This window comes from Syngnathoides biaculeatus, chromosome 8 (assembly GCF_019802595.1).
Source record: "Syngnathoides biaculeatus isolate LvHL_M chromosome 8, ASM1980259v1, whole genome shotgun sequence".
Classification (NCBI taxonomy): Eukaryota; Metazoa; Chordata; class Actinopteri; order Syngnathiformes; family Syngnathidae; genus Syngnathoides; species Syngnathoides biaculeatus.
This window is the reverse complement of record NC_084647.1, coordinates 7997078-8012851: the sequence shown is the minus strand read 5'-3', so window position 1 is coordinate 8012851 and position 15774 is coordinate 7997078. Positions and strand designations below refer to the sequence as shown.

The following is a 15774-nucleotide window of genomic DNA, read 5'->3' as shown; positions in this document are numbered from 1 at the left end:
TATATTTATATATATATTTCCATTGTTCAGTTTACAAACAAAGGCTCAATTTTCAAATGCAAAGCCGCTGCGCCTGCACTGAACTGCAATGTGCATCCTTAAAAAAAAAAAATAATAAAAAATAATAATAAACTTCAAATGAAATGTGCTACTGCTATGCCCATTTGACACGCAAAACCACCAAATTATCGGTCAGACGTCAGCAAAAGTGCACGCCGCAAAAAGCCGCAGTTGTCCACATAAGCCCGAGGCGGCACGGCAACGTTTTTTTGCTGGAACCTTCTCCCCTCGGTTGGAGCTGGAATGCGGATTGCGCACGCTCGTTTTGTTTGAAAACAACGACGGGTTTTGTCGTTCGAGTCCAGAGTTCACGTTCCGACTCAGGTGGCACGGATGGACCGCCGTACCGATGTTTCAATCCTGGTCGAGGGTTTTTCAAGACTAGACTTTGGGGTCACAAGTTAAGCGTTTCAAACTCGGGATTCTAATCAAGGATTGCCGTTTGAAAGAAAGCCTGATTCAGGTCTCAAAACCAGAGTTAGGGTTTTCAAATCTATCCATTTTCTTAGCCGCTTATCCTGACGAGGGTGGTGGGGAGTGCTGGAGTGCTATCCCAGCTGTCAATGGGCAGGCTTAGAGTGCCTACCCGGAGAAAAGCCACACTTGCAGGCACGGGCAGAACACGCAAACGCCACACGGGCGCGTCCGGGATCAAACCCGGGACCTCAGAACTGTGAGACGAATGCTTTCCAGCTGATCCACCGTGCCAGCAGGGTTTCAAATCATCCATCCATCTGCTTATCCTCACGAGGGTCGCAGGGACTTATCCCAGCTGTCAACGGGCAGGAGGCGAGGTACACCCTGAACTGGTCACCAGCCACATCGAGACACTCGCAATCACACCTATGGGCAATTTAGAGTGTCCAATTAATGTCGCCGGAGTACCTGGAGAAAACCCCGGGAACTGTCAGGCCAACACTTTCCAGCTGACCCACCGTGCCGCCAGGGTTTCAAATCAGGCTTTGAATTTTCAAATTAGGATTTGAAATTCAGGTTCAGGTTTCGAATGATGATTTGGAGCCTCGGTTAGAGTTTGAATCTCACGGTGAGATTTCAGGCTGGATCAAAACCTTGGAGTTCCAGACCAGGGTTATGGTTTCAAACACGGCTCAGGGTTGCACATTAGCCTCTAAGACCAGGATTACAGTTTCAAAGTAGAGTTTCAAACATGGCTTTGGGGCTAAGGCCCAAAGGTTTGCGGTTTCAAGTCAGTGTTAGTCGCGCAAAGAGTGGCTCGTGTCAAAGCTGGGTTGGAGTTTGAAACGAGGGTTTCAAGACAGGTCCCCTTCTGCAGATCGGATTAGGGTCTCGGAGGAGGGTTTTCCGTGCTTGGTCGGGTTTCAAATGTCACTTCACTCGCCGGCCACTTGATCGGGTCCACTCGCACGACCACAGTCGCCGACAAGCGGCTTCACGGAGCCTCGTCGGGCGCCATGAGGTGGTGCGGGTGTGCCGGGTGTGACGTCGCCTCACGAGGGAGGTGAAAGGTTAACGCCGAGCGTTTGTTATGATGGCCACAACCTTCAAACGACCCCGTCTGAGTTTCAGTGCGGTTGCATTCCGCGTCGTATCACGTAGAAATATGTCGCCAGGCCGGTCCGAGGAGCCGTATCGCAAACATCCTCGAGGTTGTTTTTTTTTTCTCCAGACGTTAAGACTCCTGAGAAAGAGACCGGCTGAGGTTTCTCAAGCCGCACCCGCTCGGCCATCTCGGAAGGACGCGAAGAGCCGTGACTGGCGTCGCGACGCACTCTTAAGTCAACCGTAAGCAGCGTTTCTTTGTCACCGCACAAAGCGTTTATTGTTTATTATCCGGGGCGCGGTCGACATTTCACATCGGCTCGGTCAAAACGATGCCACTTCCTGTAGAATTCCATTTCCTCGCGACGTCACGGTCAGGGAAGTCGAGCCGAGACTGAAATGATTTATGAATTACGCTGTGAAGATGATCATTTTGCAGTGTTAGGGGGAGTCCAAGATAATACATATTTTCACTTTCATTCTTTTTTTTTCTTGAACAAACGCTTTTTCTTGGAAAAATAAGATTTGAGTCTTCTCATTTTTCTACTTTCTCAAACAAACATCTATTTCCAAAAATTCGGAATTAAAATGATTTTTTCCCCTCAAACATACAATGTTTTCCCCCACAAAAAATTATTATTATTCTTGTACAATCGCAAGTTTTTGCCTAAAAATAAGTAGTCGTATGTTAAAAGTAATGCTCGTACAAAATAAAGATTTTTTTCCATTATAAATAGATAGATAAATATCAATATTTTTGGTGCCAGAAAGGGTGACATCATAACACCGAGTTAGAATTCACTTTAGAACAATGTGAATCAACATAAGCGCAGAAATGGACAATATATTTGCGTGTACCTGCCAAACAAAAACTGCTGTAGTGTCCACCCAATCAACAAGCCCATATTTTTCTCTATATATATATATATATATATATATATATGTATATATATATATATATATATATATATAGAGAGAGAGAGAGAGAGAGAGAGATTTTCTTATCTTTTATTTTCTTTTTATTTATATCTTCTATATATTTTTTGTCACTCGAGGAGTACTCATACTTAGTTGTTTTAGTGCTGTCAAAGAGTCAAAACAAAACAAAACAGAACAAAACACAACGCAAACAATTAAAACCGTTTGAAATGATCGTTTGCGCTTCGCCCGTTTTGATCCTCGACGCTTGCCGTGGCCGTGGTTGCTGTTGCCAAGGGAGACGGCGGAAGTGTTGGATCGCCGCCTCCGCCGAGATGGAGAAATACGAGAAAATCAAAGTTGTGGGAAGAGGAGCGTTCGGGTAAAGCGAACGGCGGCTCGCTAAACCTTTCACACTTCTCTCACCCCTCAAATAATTTATTTGAACGAGGGGAAAACTTGTAAACATTCCCGCAGTTGAGTCGAAAACTCTCGGCTGCTAGCTACGTACTAGCTTGTTTTGATGACGAGGCACGACATGTGGATTAAAAAAAAAAAACACTTATTAATATCATCTACGCGTAGTTGAAAACTTTTTTTTTCCTGGTGAATGGCAAGATACTTTCACTCGTATTTTCAGCAAAACCTCAACTTGTTCAAGTATGATAATGTCGACAACTAGTTCCAACACACTGGAAACAAAACTGAACTTCGGATGTACTTCATATATTATTGAAACATTAGAATATAGATCTATGGATGTTTCAAATCATTTCATATTATAGACAGGATTGACCGAGTCGGATTTCACCCCCCAAAAAAGTAAATAGTTTTGAAATTGGCTTTCAATGACCCCTTCTCGACTTTGTAGCTCCTTTTCTTCAGACCAGCTTTTTACTCTTTCCCGTCCTTCCTGCCAAACGATTCCTTCCCGTCAGGACGACTTTTGAGACCGTTGCCGCCGAATCTCGTTAACGGCCAAACGCGCTGCCCCTCAGGATCGTCCACCTGTGTCGCCGGCGCAGCGACGGCGGCCTGGTGATCCTGAAGGAGATCCCGGTGGAGCAGATGTCCCGGGACGAGCGCCTGGCCGCTCAGAACGAGTGCCAGGTCCTGAAGCTGCTCAACCACCCCAATATCATCGAGTACTACGAGAACTTTCTGGAGGACAAGGCGCTCATGATCGCCATGGAGTACGCGCCGGGTAAGACAACGATCAGTACGAGCGACGCGACATGAAAAAAAGTCACAAGGGGGGGCTGGCGTTTTGCCCGTGGATGACTCTTGATCGCGCTTGTGAAATTTTCTCCCATTCAGCCCCCGGTGCCAGTTTGGACTTGGCGCGGGGCACCGAAACGTTGCCAAAAAGCACACAAGTTTTCGTAGCCCTGGAAACCATTTTCTGTTGCCACGCAGGCGGCACCCTGGCCGACTACATCCAGAAGCGCTGCAACTCTCTGCTGGACGAGGACACCATCCTTCACTTCTTTGTGCAGATCCTGCTGGCGCTGTACCACGTGCACAACAAGCTTATCCTGCACAGGGACCTCAAGACGCAGAACATTCTGCTGGACAAGCACCAGATGATCGTCAAGATCGGCGACTTCGGCATCTCCAAAATCCTCGTCAGCAAAAGCAAAGCCTACACGGTAAGTCCTGTTCAAGGTCAGCAGTCTGCGCCTCCAAGAATAAACTCGTGTCACGTCATGTCATGTCATTATCCCAGCCGCTTATCCTCACAAGGGGCACGGGAGAGCCGCAGCCTATCCCAGGTAGCTTCGCGCGAAAGGCCGACTACGCCCCGAAGTGGTCGCCAGTCAGTCGCAGGGCAGATTAACTTGTCTGTGCAAAGATTTATTTTTTAAAATCTTGCAAGAGTAGTCATATTTTTTTTCCATATAAAAGCTGACGTAACTACGAAAATTCCGTTAGAATCTTTATATTTAGAATTTATAAATAAATTACATTGAAATTTAAATTAAAATGTTATAAATATTTATATATTAATATTTGAAGAGTCAGGTCAATTTCAGTATAAAAAATGATAATCCTTCAAGAGGTTTTATACAATTTGTATATATTTTTTTAAAAGTGTTGTAAACCTATGATGAAAAATATTAACTTTGTATATCGAAAAACAAAGTTGTGTAGGATAAAAAGTCACTCCAGTCCTAATTTTTTAAAGAGAATAAAATTGTATAATACTGATTAATATTTTTTTTCAAGAAAAAAAAAAGTTGTGTATTGTCATCATTTGTGTCAGTGAAATTTTTGGGGAGAAAAGTTCAGTTGTTAGGAATAATTATTTTTCAAAGATAAGTGAAAATAATACAAGAAATGATTTTATATTTTCAAACTTTTTTTTTTTTTTTTTTTTTTTAGTACAATGACTTTTTATCTTGGAAAAATATGCCTTTATTCTTATTGGATTACTCGAAAAAATATGATAACTTTATTTCCTTGAAAGAAATCTAACTTTTGTAACTACTTTGTCAATTTTATTCTCATAACACGTCTTCTTTTATTTCTTTTCAGTGTGGCTTTGTTACGCCGCGGTCCGATCCCACGCAACGAAATATGTATTTTGCTTTTCCGCGGTCAGGTGGTCGGGACGCCGTGTTACATCTCTCCGGAGCTGTGCGAGGGAAAGCCGTACAACCAGAAGAGCGACATCTGGGCTCTGGGCTGCGTCCTGTACGAGCTGGCGAGCCTGAAGAGGGCCTTCGAAGCCGCCGTAAGAAAGCGTCCCCGAGCGCGCACGGCGCCGCAAAAAGTCTCCAGTCTGGAGTCTTCGCCGTTGTGGTTTCAGAATCTCCCCGCCCTGGTGCTGAAGATCATGAGCGGCACCTTCGCCCCCATCTCGGACCGCTACAGCCCCGACCTGCGTCAGCTCATCCTCAACATGCTCAACCTGGATCCCTCCAAGCGGCCTCAGCTCAACGAAATCATGGCGCTCCCGATCTGCATCCGTCCGCTGCTCAACCTCTGCACGGACATCGGCAACGTCAAGATGCGCCGGTGAGCCGCATGTCCGTCGTGAGTAGAACCCACCGAAAAGTTTCAAGGACCCACGACTGAAAAGTCTGCCATTTTAGGCACATCTCCTTCCATAGCGACGTCAAATCCGGTTGAAGCCATTTGTCTTCCACCTCCGTGATCTGCATTTCTAGCCTACGCCTTGCAGATTAACAGTGCCGGGGAGCGGGCGTAGTTAGCCCAGGCCGCGACCTATCCCTTACGGAATTCGTGTGATGAACGCTCAGATATGTTTGGCGCAGTTTTACGCCGGATTCCCTTCCTGCCGCAACCCTCTGTGACTCGATGATACGTTGGCAATACCATACAATCTTTATATTGACGTGAAAAGTTTCTACAACGGCTGAAAAAAAGATCCAAAACTCCAGAGTACAAATTTCCACAAAAACTGGCTGGGGTAAAAATGTAACTCCGAGTTAAAAATGTCTTCTGTCCAGGATCGAGAAACCGCTGTCCACCGTGCAGACCGGTCCTCAAGGCAGAACTGCAGGGAGAGTACCGACCGGCAGGTCCAGAGGTAAGAAAGTGGTTCCCGGAATAAATCCGCGGAGACGAGAGTTCACGCGTTTTCTTTGTTGGGATAAACAGACGGCTGTGGCGCCGGCAAGCTGCACTCGCTCCCGCTGTCGTCGGTGTACACGTGGGGCAGCGGCATCTCCGCCCCGCTGCGTCTGCCCATGCTCAACACCGAAGTCCTGCAGGTGTCGCTGGGGCGCACGCAGAAGATGGGCGTGACCAAGTCGGGCCGCCTCATCACTTGGGAGGTACGTCCACGCAAATTGCAGTCGGTAGCGCCCCCTCATGCGCCCGCCTGACCGCTGCACCTACAGGCTCGCCGCGACCCTCGGTTTTCTTGACGGGAAACGACATTTTGCAAGTTGTCATTTGTGATGCGGGCAGGCGCCCTCGGCGGCGTCCGCCGAGGTCAGTCTGCCCGGAGTGGTGGAGCAGATGCAGCCGCAGTTCATCTCGCGCTTCCTGGAGGGTCAGTCCGGGGTCACCATCAAGTCGGTTTCCTGCGGCGACCTCTTCGCCGCCTGCATGACAGGTGAGAGAGCCCGTCGCCGACCGATATTAGTCAGGACGTCGGGTCAAGCGATTTTACTCATTGAAATGAATTGAAGTGCCATTAATCCGTTCCGTGCCCTGCAATAAAACTTTTTTTTTTGTTGTTCATTACAATTTTAATCAACAATATGCACTGTAGTGTGTAAAACCTTAAATGACATGGAAAGACAATATAAATAGACTGCATTTCTGAAGTGTCATTATTGTACATGCTCTAGTATGTTCATGTTGGATGTGTCCCTTTAAGGGGCGTGGCATGATGAGTAAGTATTAATCAAGAATGAACTAGAACTATGTTTATCGGGCAAGGCGAATTTAGTCATACGGTGCATGTCATACATCAGTGAGCAAATACCTGGAGTCCAACTTTGCGTAACGGCGTCATTTGCAGACCGAGGCATCGTCATGACCTTCGGAAGTGGAAGCAATGGCTGCCTTGGTCATGGGAACTTCAACGACGTCACACAGGTACTCTACGTCCTCACAGACCACATTTATGTATGTCATATTATATCACATCATTTGAGTTTATTCAGGTTTTTGTCCGTAAATGTTCATGAGTGACCTCCCGTACGTGTATTTCTAAAACAATATGTAGCCGTGTACAGTTGAAGCCAGAGGTTTACACAAAGTGCATATCATATAATTATTTGAACAGATGAAGGTTGCACCTTCAAGCATCTGGAAATTGCACCCAAGGATGAGCCAAATTTTATGGGGCTCTAACCTGAAACAGGAGAGGTTTAGTCTGATTTGACTTCAAAAAAAAAATGAAATGTGTGTTTTAGCTTTTTGAGCATTTATCTGTACTATTTTAGTGATTTCAAATGAAAACACGATGAAGTCCTAAAGTCGCTGCTCGGTTTTTCTCCTTAATTTTAAACATCCATCCATTTTTGGAGCCGCTTATCCTCACGAGGGTCGCGGGAACGCTGTAGCCAATCCCATCTGTCATCGGACAGGAGGCGGGGTACACCCTGAACTGGTTCTCAGCCAATCGCAGGGCACATGGAGACAGACGACAATCGAGAGCAATTTAGAGTCTCCACCCATCCATTTTCTTTGACGCTTATCCTCACGAGAGTCGCGGGGAGTGTTGGAGCCTATCAACGGGCAGAAGGGGGGCGTACACCCTGAACTGGTTACCAGCCAATCGCAGGGCTCATAGAGACAAAGAGGCACACTCACACAATCACACCTCGGGGCAATTTTAGAGTGTCCAACGAATGTCGCATGTTTTTGGGAGGAAAGAAGGAGTGCCCACCCGGAGAAAAGCCACGCAGGCACGGGGAGAACATGCACAACCACCGTGCTGCCCATTTTAAACATTTATGTCATATTTTTCTTGATGATACGTCGTTTATTTCATGTGGTTATAGCGGTACCGGCACCTCCATCACCGTTGATGTGTTGAACCAGTTTGACTCTGGATAAATATTATTTGATTTTCAAGATTTCTTACGGGGGGAAGTCTAGTGCAGCAGCTTCTGGTCTGACACAATAAGTCAGAATACAGTTGAAGTGATTTATTTCACTTTATTCAAATCGTGAAACTCGTATGGAAAAAGTTGACAAACTTTAGACCCCCACCCACCCAAAAAACAAAGCAAAAATAAAAAGTATTTTACCCATTTTTTTTATTGTCTACAGATACGTGCTCTGAATGACGATGTTTGTATTTCAAATTTGGGAGTTATGTTGTCAACTCTAATACAAAGAATGAGACCAAAGTATTTTTTGTGTGTGTGTGTGTGTGTGTGTAAAAAATAGATATATAACTAGAAAAATCAGAGCCAAGAGAACATTCCATATGCTTGAGTTTGATTTTTGAGAAATCTTTGTTGATGAAAATGAATGTAGCTTTGTGACAATAATGACACATTGCGTGTCGAGACGGCCCGGTATATAACGGATCAGCACTTGGGTATTTTACCGGATGAACTCGTGTGCTCCGTTCCCGCCCTCAGCCCAAGATCGTGGAGGCGCTCCTCGGCTACGAGCTGGTGCAGGTGTCGTGCGGCGCATCCCACGTTCTCGCCATGACCAACGAACGAGAAGTCTTCGCCTGGGGGAGAGGAGACAACGGTAATCGTTTCAGGCGGACGTGCCCGTGCCGGTCGTCGGCGGGTCGTTGACCTCGTCTTGCGTGCCCCGCCAGGTCGCCTCGGCCTGGGCGCCCGGGACACCCGCAACTGTCCCCGGCAGGTGTGTTTGCCCAGCCGCTTTGAGCCGCAGAAGGTTCTGTGCGGCGTGGACTGCTCCATGATCATCAGCGCCGGGAACAGAATTGTGGCGTGTGGGAGCAACAGGTCATTACTTGCATGTGTGGCAAGTAACCAAGTACAAATACTTCTTAGTCTGCTCAAAAGGATTTTTCAGATGGGCAGGATGTATTTTTTTTTTCCCTGATGACTTTTTAATTTCGCTCCCTGCGCATATGTGTACTTTCTACTCCTTATTTTGTCAAAATCGGCTCGTTACGTTCTTTCAAACCTCCGCGTATGACGGCCCGACAAGTAGAGAGAAGGAAAGTCAACAATCCGTGTCCTATGATATTTAGTGAAGTATGAAAAATATCTTCTTTTTTTTTTTTTTCTCACCAACACAGCATGTCATTTTGTGTTTTGACTAGTGGTGGAAAGTACTGGGTATAGTGGACCACATTATTGATGACATTTCCATCCATCCATTTCCTCCCCGCTTATCCTCGCAAGGGGAGTGGTGGAGTCTACCCCAGCTGTCAACAGGCAGGAGGCGGGGTACACCCTGAACTGGTCGCCAGCCAATCACGGGGCACATAGAGACAAACAACCAATCACACCGACGGGGGAATTTAGAATGTCCAATTCACGTGAATGTTTTTGGGATGGAGTGCCCGGAGAAAAGCCACACGGGCACGGGGAGAACATGCAAACTCCACATAGGCGGGTCCGGGATTGAACTGTGAGGCCAACGAGATTCGAAGCATCAAAATATTCCCCAAGCGCTTATTTATTTATGGCCGTTGTTTGATGATGTTCGTTAGCGCAATTTTGAACACGTTATTTTGACATTATAGAGGTTGAGCCCGAACTATTGCTAGCTTTTGGTTTGAAAGGAACATGCCATTTGTAACGTGTCATTTTGATATACATTTGTTTAATTTCATCTTATTACTATTCTCTTACTCAACTATAGTAACTGTACTTGTAACAGAGTATGAGTACTTTTGGCCCACTCTGATTCATTCGACGCGTCAGCAGGCATAAATATGTCCATCGGTCCCGCGAGCAAACCCGTCCCTCCACATTTTGGCCTTAGGTTCAACAAGCTCGGTCTGGATAAGATCACGTCGGGCGAGGAGCCAAGTTCCTGCAACCAGGTGGAGGAGGTGAACTCCTTCTCGCCCGTCCAGTCGGCGCCGCTCAACAAGGAGAAGATTGTCTGCATCGACATCGGCACGGCGCACTCGGTCGCCGTCACAGGTGAAATCGGCGCCATCGTTTGTCCTTTCACACGACTCAAAACTCAAATTGAACCCCCATTTTTAGTTTGTAATATTTTTTGTTTTCATTTGATCCTGTTAAAATTCGAGAATATTACGTTTTTAGTAGTATATAAAATTGATTTGTCTAGGGTTTGACATTATATAAATATTTAAGTTTTGTTTTTTTTTTACGCTGGTTGTGTTGTTTTTGTTTTTTTAATTGCTTGAGATTAGTGTCGAGGTTTTTTTTACCCCAAATAATACTTGAGTCTTCATGTACCACCATCGTGACTAACAATAAAATACAGTAGCGGGGAGGTTTTGTTCATTATGAGTGTATTCAATATGATTGGAAGCTACTGTAACATTATGCACAATTTGCAAATTAACACTGCGCATAAAAATGAGAAACTGAAAAAAATCGTACCAAAATAACAATTCCGTGATTGGACACGTTAATTAACAATTGGACTTGAGTAAATGTTTGAAAACAAACGTTTCTGAGAGTCGACGCAAATGTATAGTACTTCCAAGTTAAATATAAGTCAGCGGTACTGAATTAAAAAAAAAGTTGAAGCCACTGTGAGCCTTTGCACAGTTTAAGAATTTAATTCTGTGGTTATTTCGTGATAGCCTCGACGGCACCGTGTGTCACATGTCGAGAATCGCTGCTTTAGAAAGTGGGTCTGTTTTATCGCCAAAGTCCATTCTGTATGTATGAAGGGATGCGCTTTTCAAAATGATACGACGTCATTTAGTGTGAATTATTTTTTATTTTTGGGGCACCTCAAGGTACGACTCACGGTCCCCTGAGGGTTCAGGGGAGACCAGTTTGACAACCCAGTACTCAAGAAAGACTCGTAACTGGAGGTTTAAAGTGGTTTGTAGATAAAATGGCGAGGACGTCCACCCACGGTTTTGCCCCTCCAGAGAACGGCCAGTGTATCACATTTGAATTATTTTTGGGAAACCCCAAGCTACGATTCTCGGTCCCCTGAAGGTACGCGTAACAGGAGGTTTAAAGCGGTTCGTAGTGAAAGCGGCGAGGACGTTCACCCTCGGTTGTGCCCCCCTCCAGAGAGCGGCCAGTGTATCACACTAGAATTATTTTTGGGGCACCCCAAGCTACGATCCACGGTCCCCTGAGGGTACACATAACAGGAAGTTTAAAGTGGTTCGTAGTGAAATTGGCGAGGACGTTCACCCTCGGTTTTGCCCCCCTCCAGAGAGCGGCCAGTGTATCACTTTTGGCAGCAACCAACACGGGCAAATGGGGTGCAGTTCCCGGCGGGGTAGCCGCGCTCCTTACTCGGTGCCCAACCTGCACGGCATCACCATGGCGGCCTGCGGAGACGCTTTTACCCTGGCCATCAGGTCTGGTGAGTACCGCGAACCGTGACACTTTCAGGTGGGCCTAAATGTCATTGAATAGAACTGGAAAAGAGTACTTAAATTGATGGTTTTTTTTTTTTTTTTTTTTCAATTTTTTGGTGAGGTCTCGGTTTTAAGCAAAATTGAGGGATGGATCCTTGTAGCACCTTTTATAGGACAAGGCACGGTCCAATTGATGAAAAATGCGTAGCGATAATGTAAACGCGAAATATTGTTCCATTGGGCTGAAAGCGATTGGTCGAGGTGTGTGTGCAGGGTGTTCATTGCGCCAGTGATCGACTCCCCCGGTGTGAAAGTCGGCAGCGGCCCACCTGCCTCCCTGCACCTCCTGCCCATCACGGGTCGCCTTTGTTGGCAGACGGCGCCATTGTGTCGCCACTGCAGGAGAGATGAGCGACATTTGTGTGCGTGTGTTTGTGTACCTGCACATGCCTGGTTTTCGGGAACGCGCGTCGGATCACGGAGGCAATTTGAGACTCAAATGATGGCCCAAGGTAGTTCCTGCAACAACAACAACCAAAAAAAAAAAAAAAACCAGCCAGTGATCTGAATGAAGGCTGAGTCGTGTGTGTACTGATTTTCTGACTGAACACTCGAATTGTGCGCGTGGGAACGTTTGCGTGTTCTGCGCCGACCTCTTTTCCTGTCGTCGGCAGACGGCGAAGTGTACACGTGGGGAAAGGGCGCCCGCGGACGCCTGGGAAGGAAAGAGGAGGACTCGGGGGTACCGAAGGCGATACAGCTGGACGAGAGCCACCCGTTCACCGTGACGTCGGTGGCTTGTTGTCACGGCAACAGCCTGCTAGCAGTCAAACGTAATATTTTGTCCATTTGCCCTTTTTCGTGTGTGTGTGTCAGGAAAAACTCTGAAAGAAATCCATTTATGAACACAGTTTATCTTCTCAGTTGTGATTTAAAACAGCCCCTCCAGGATTTGGCGTGCTTTTTTTTTGTGATTGTTGTAGCCCGAAATGCATGACCTGCTGGCTGCATTTTCTGTGATTGCATCACTCGGAATAGTTCCTGGATCCAATTTCACTCAGCAACATAAATTTAAATAGGAGACCCACAAAAAAAGTCTCGGAAAAAGTCAGCGATTTTTGTCAGATTGTACCAAATTTGTGATGCTCAATTGCGAGCTTTATTTATATTGTTTGTTTTTGTCATCGCGTGTAGCAGAAACATGCCGTAATGCCCGGCAAAGAAAGCGCACACGGTTCCAAGCCTCACCGAGTACATTTGTAAAGGAAATACCATTTGGTACATACATACGCCGCATCTGTGTAAAAGCCGCAGGTGCCCACATTGAAACCCGCGTTGAAATGCGAGATATTTACAAAGAAAGACTTTTACGCTAGCGCCGTGCTAAAGCTACTGCTAATGCTATCAGGGCCGGTTAAAATAAAACTTACTGGTAAATATCACTGAGACACGGCAGCAACACGCTAGCACAGCGCTAACAGGGCCGGTAAAAGTCACTTCCTCGGCACATATATTCCACCGTCATTCTTACCTTTTCGACTCGAGTGGCCCCTTGCGACCGTTAGAAAAAAAAATGCATAAATTAGCCGCATCACCGCATAGACCGCAGAGTTGAAAGCGAGTGAAAAATGTTGCGGCTTGTAGACCGGAAATTATTTATTGATTTATTTTAAATGTCTATAAAACCAGTTTGACTTAGCAGCATGAAATTCTATCATCATCTCATTTCTATCATGAGGAGACGCGCAAAATCATCACGAAACATTCAGGGTCAGCCATTTGTGGCTCACTTTTTGACATTTCCAAAGAGTCCTTTAACACCCCCTTAAGATTTTTTGGGCAGATTGTGTTGGCCAATTTGAACCACGCACACCAGAAAGATGGATGACCCGAATTGAAAAATGTAGATGTTAAAAAAAATCTCAAATTCACGCTTGATTACTCGGCACGAATACTGGAACTCCGCAAATCCGTTCATGGTGCACATCAGCCAGAAACTGAAAAGCAGCAAAGGTGGGATTAAATTCTTTTAGGGTCGCAGATTTAGGGAAGATTAAAGTGCATCACCATTTAATAAGTAATAGATGTCGTTCATAATCCTCGGCGCTGCTGTTTAAAAAACAGCACGTGAGGGGAACGAAAGGGCCGATATGGACACAATAAATCTATTGATTGAGACTGTCCTGGGCCGTCGTATTGGCATATTGATTGATGATTTGTCACCAGGCTTGTTCTCCGTCTTTCAATTTCTTTCGTTTCCCCGCTCGCTTCAGCTCTGCTCGACGACGCCGTCCCCAGGTGACCGCCTCCGGAGGCCGACCCGCCTGCACTGGGAAGGTTCCCTCGGGGGACCAAACGTCCTCCCGCTTTACACCACGAACAAATATTATGAAATCAGCTCCAGGAAACGAGTGGGAGAACATCCGCACTTCAGGCAAGATGGACGATTTTACGGGGTTTTTATGCGCTGGGGACAGGGAAGGGAAATTCCAGGCACTCTTCCAGCAAAGCGTACGCTTTTTCAAAATTATTAATTGCGATTGAGGTAACACTTTTATGGTTTATAGGTCAAAGCAAGCAAAACAGAAAAAGCCCCAACAGGAAAATGCATCATGTTTTCAAAACATTGCGAAACGTATTTACATGTGAAATATGAAATGTTCCTTTCACAACACATTATTGTAGAGAACGAAGAAGGAAGGAGAGCATTGCGTGCGTTAAAGTAAAACTGAAATGAAATCATAAATTTCACTTCCAATCCTGTCAAAACATTTTTTGTTCTCACGTTTGTCGCAAGGTAAAAACTGCTTCTTTAAGATAAAGATGACAAATGACAACGTTAAAAAGCTCTTCAAATTGATGAGTACTGAAAAAAGTCCAAAGGTCCGTGGTGTCGACAATCATGTACCCTGCAATGTACACGCCGCATAACTCATAACACTCTTCTGTTATTTCTAATAACTTCTAACCACAAATAAATAGAATGAGAAGAAATAATCCAGTGTAAATGTATTTAAATGCACAATAATTAATACAACAGTTGATCTCATCAGTCATTCGTGGCGACCCCCACCTTGTAAAATAGAAATGAACGTGACGACACTGTCCAAAAACGTCAGGCACATTCGCGTATGCACTATCCTGAACGTGATTGCGCAATTTCTCCCCTGAGCGCTCCGCTTTCCTCCCACACCCCCAAAACGTGCAACATTAATTGGACACTCTAGAATTGCCCCTAGGTGTGATTGCGAGCGCGGCTGTTTGTCTCGACGTGTCCTGCGATTGGCTGCCGACCAGTTCAGGGCGTGCCCCGCCTCCTGCCCGTCGGCAGCTGCGATAGGCTCCCGGCACTCCCAGCCACCCTCGTGAGGATAAGCGGCAAAGAAAATGGATGAATGGAAGGTTAGAAGAAATATCTCCTCTTCTGCCTTGCCATAAAGTGTGGAACGCTAGATTGGGCGGGCCTCGCAAATGGCCCCGGAGTCACAGTTTGGACACCCCTTGTCCTCGCACGACGGAAGCCATCAGGGCCGCCGTCCCGCCATCGTTCTGCGTCACGTGCGAGCGTAAACCGGTTCCGGGCCCTCTTTTACGCCTTCCCGCCGATGAAGATTCTTCACAATGCACAGCAGAAAGAACAGCGAAGCGTTTCGAAGCGCGTCGTCAGTCAAATGACCCGCTCACACTGCCCGCATTGTGCTTTATTGGATTTGTCGGTCCTCGCTTGTCGCGGGCAGATGCGTTTTGAACGCAGAGCTCTCAAATAAACCCGGAGCAAACTTAAGTGACTCGCGTGGACCTGCGGCCTGCGGGAGCTCGATCGCGGTTATCGTAAACAAAGCTTTCCGTCTCATTGGACGAGGCAAAGAGAGTTGTTGAGAAAATGGCTTGAATGACGAAGGCGTTTACGTGAGGTGCGTTGCTTAAAGGGAGATCTTCCGTGACGTTAAATGCTTTATCAAAGACGATGTTCTGGGCGGCACGGTTCTGAGGACCCGGGTTCGATCTCGGCCCAGCTTGTGTGGAGTTTGCATGTTTTCCCCGTGCCTGCGTGGCTTTTCTCCGGGTGAGCACTGCGCTTTCCTTCCACATCCCAAAAACGTGCAGCATTCATTGGACGCTCTAAATTGCCCGTAGGTGAGGTGTGATTGTGAGTGCGACTGTTTGTCTCTATGTGCCCTGAGATTGGCTGGCGACCGGTTCAGGGTGTACCCCGCCTCCTGCCCTTTGACAGCTGGGATAGGCTCCAGCAATCGCCACGACCCTTGTGAGGATAAGCGACTAAGAAGATGGATGGATGGATGGATGGATGGATGGATGGATGGATGGGC

General features: G+C 46.4%; 1 protein-coding gene across 8 annotated transcripts in view; it reads left to right on the top strand.

The window, feature by feature from the left end:
• Positions 1–14440, top strand: part of nek8 (NIMA-related kinase 8) — a 31131-nt gene extending 16691 nt beyond the window's left edge. For 3 of the 8 annotated variants that reach the window (XM_061827725.1, XM_061827722.1, XM_061827724.1), the window contains exons 3-16: positions 3498–3703; positions 3817–4148; positions 5102–5233; positions 5309–5517; positions 5973–6052; positions 6124–6299; positions 6436–6583; positions 6995–7071; positions 8571–8688; positions 8762–8912; positions 9904–10067; positions 11296–11448; positions 12118–12276; positions 13717–14440. In XM_061827725.1, the coding sequence (XP_061683709.1) occupies positions 3498–3703; positions 3817–4148; positions 5102–5233; positions 5309–5517; positions 5973–6052; positions 6124–6299; positions 6436–6583; positions 6995–7071; positions 8571–8688; positions 8762–8912; positions 9904–10067; positions 11296–11448; positions 12118–12276; positions 13717–13745 (2134 nt within the window). In that variant the 3' untranslated portion in view covers positions 13746–14440. The other 5 variants (XM_061827726.1, XM_061827728.1, XR_009796110.1 and 2 more) reach the window with 5 other exon arrangements.
• Positions 14441–15774: the final 1334 nt, after the last annotated feature.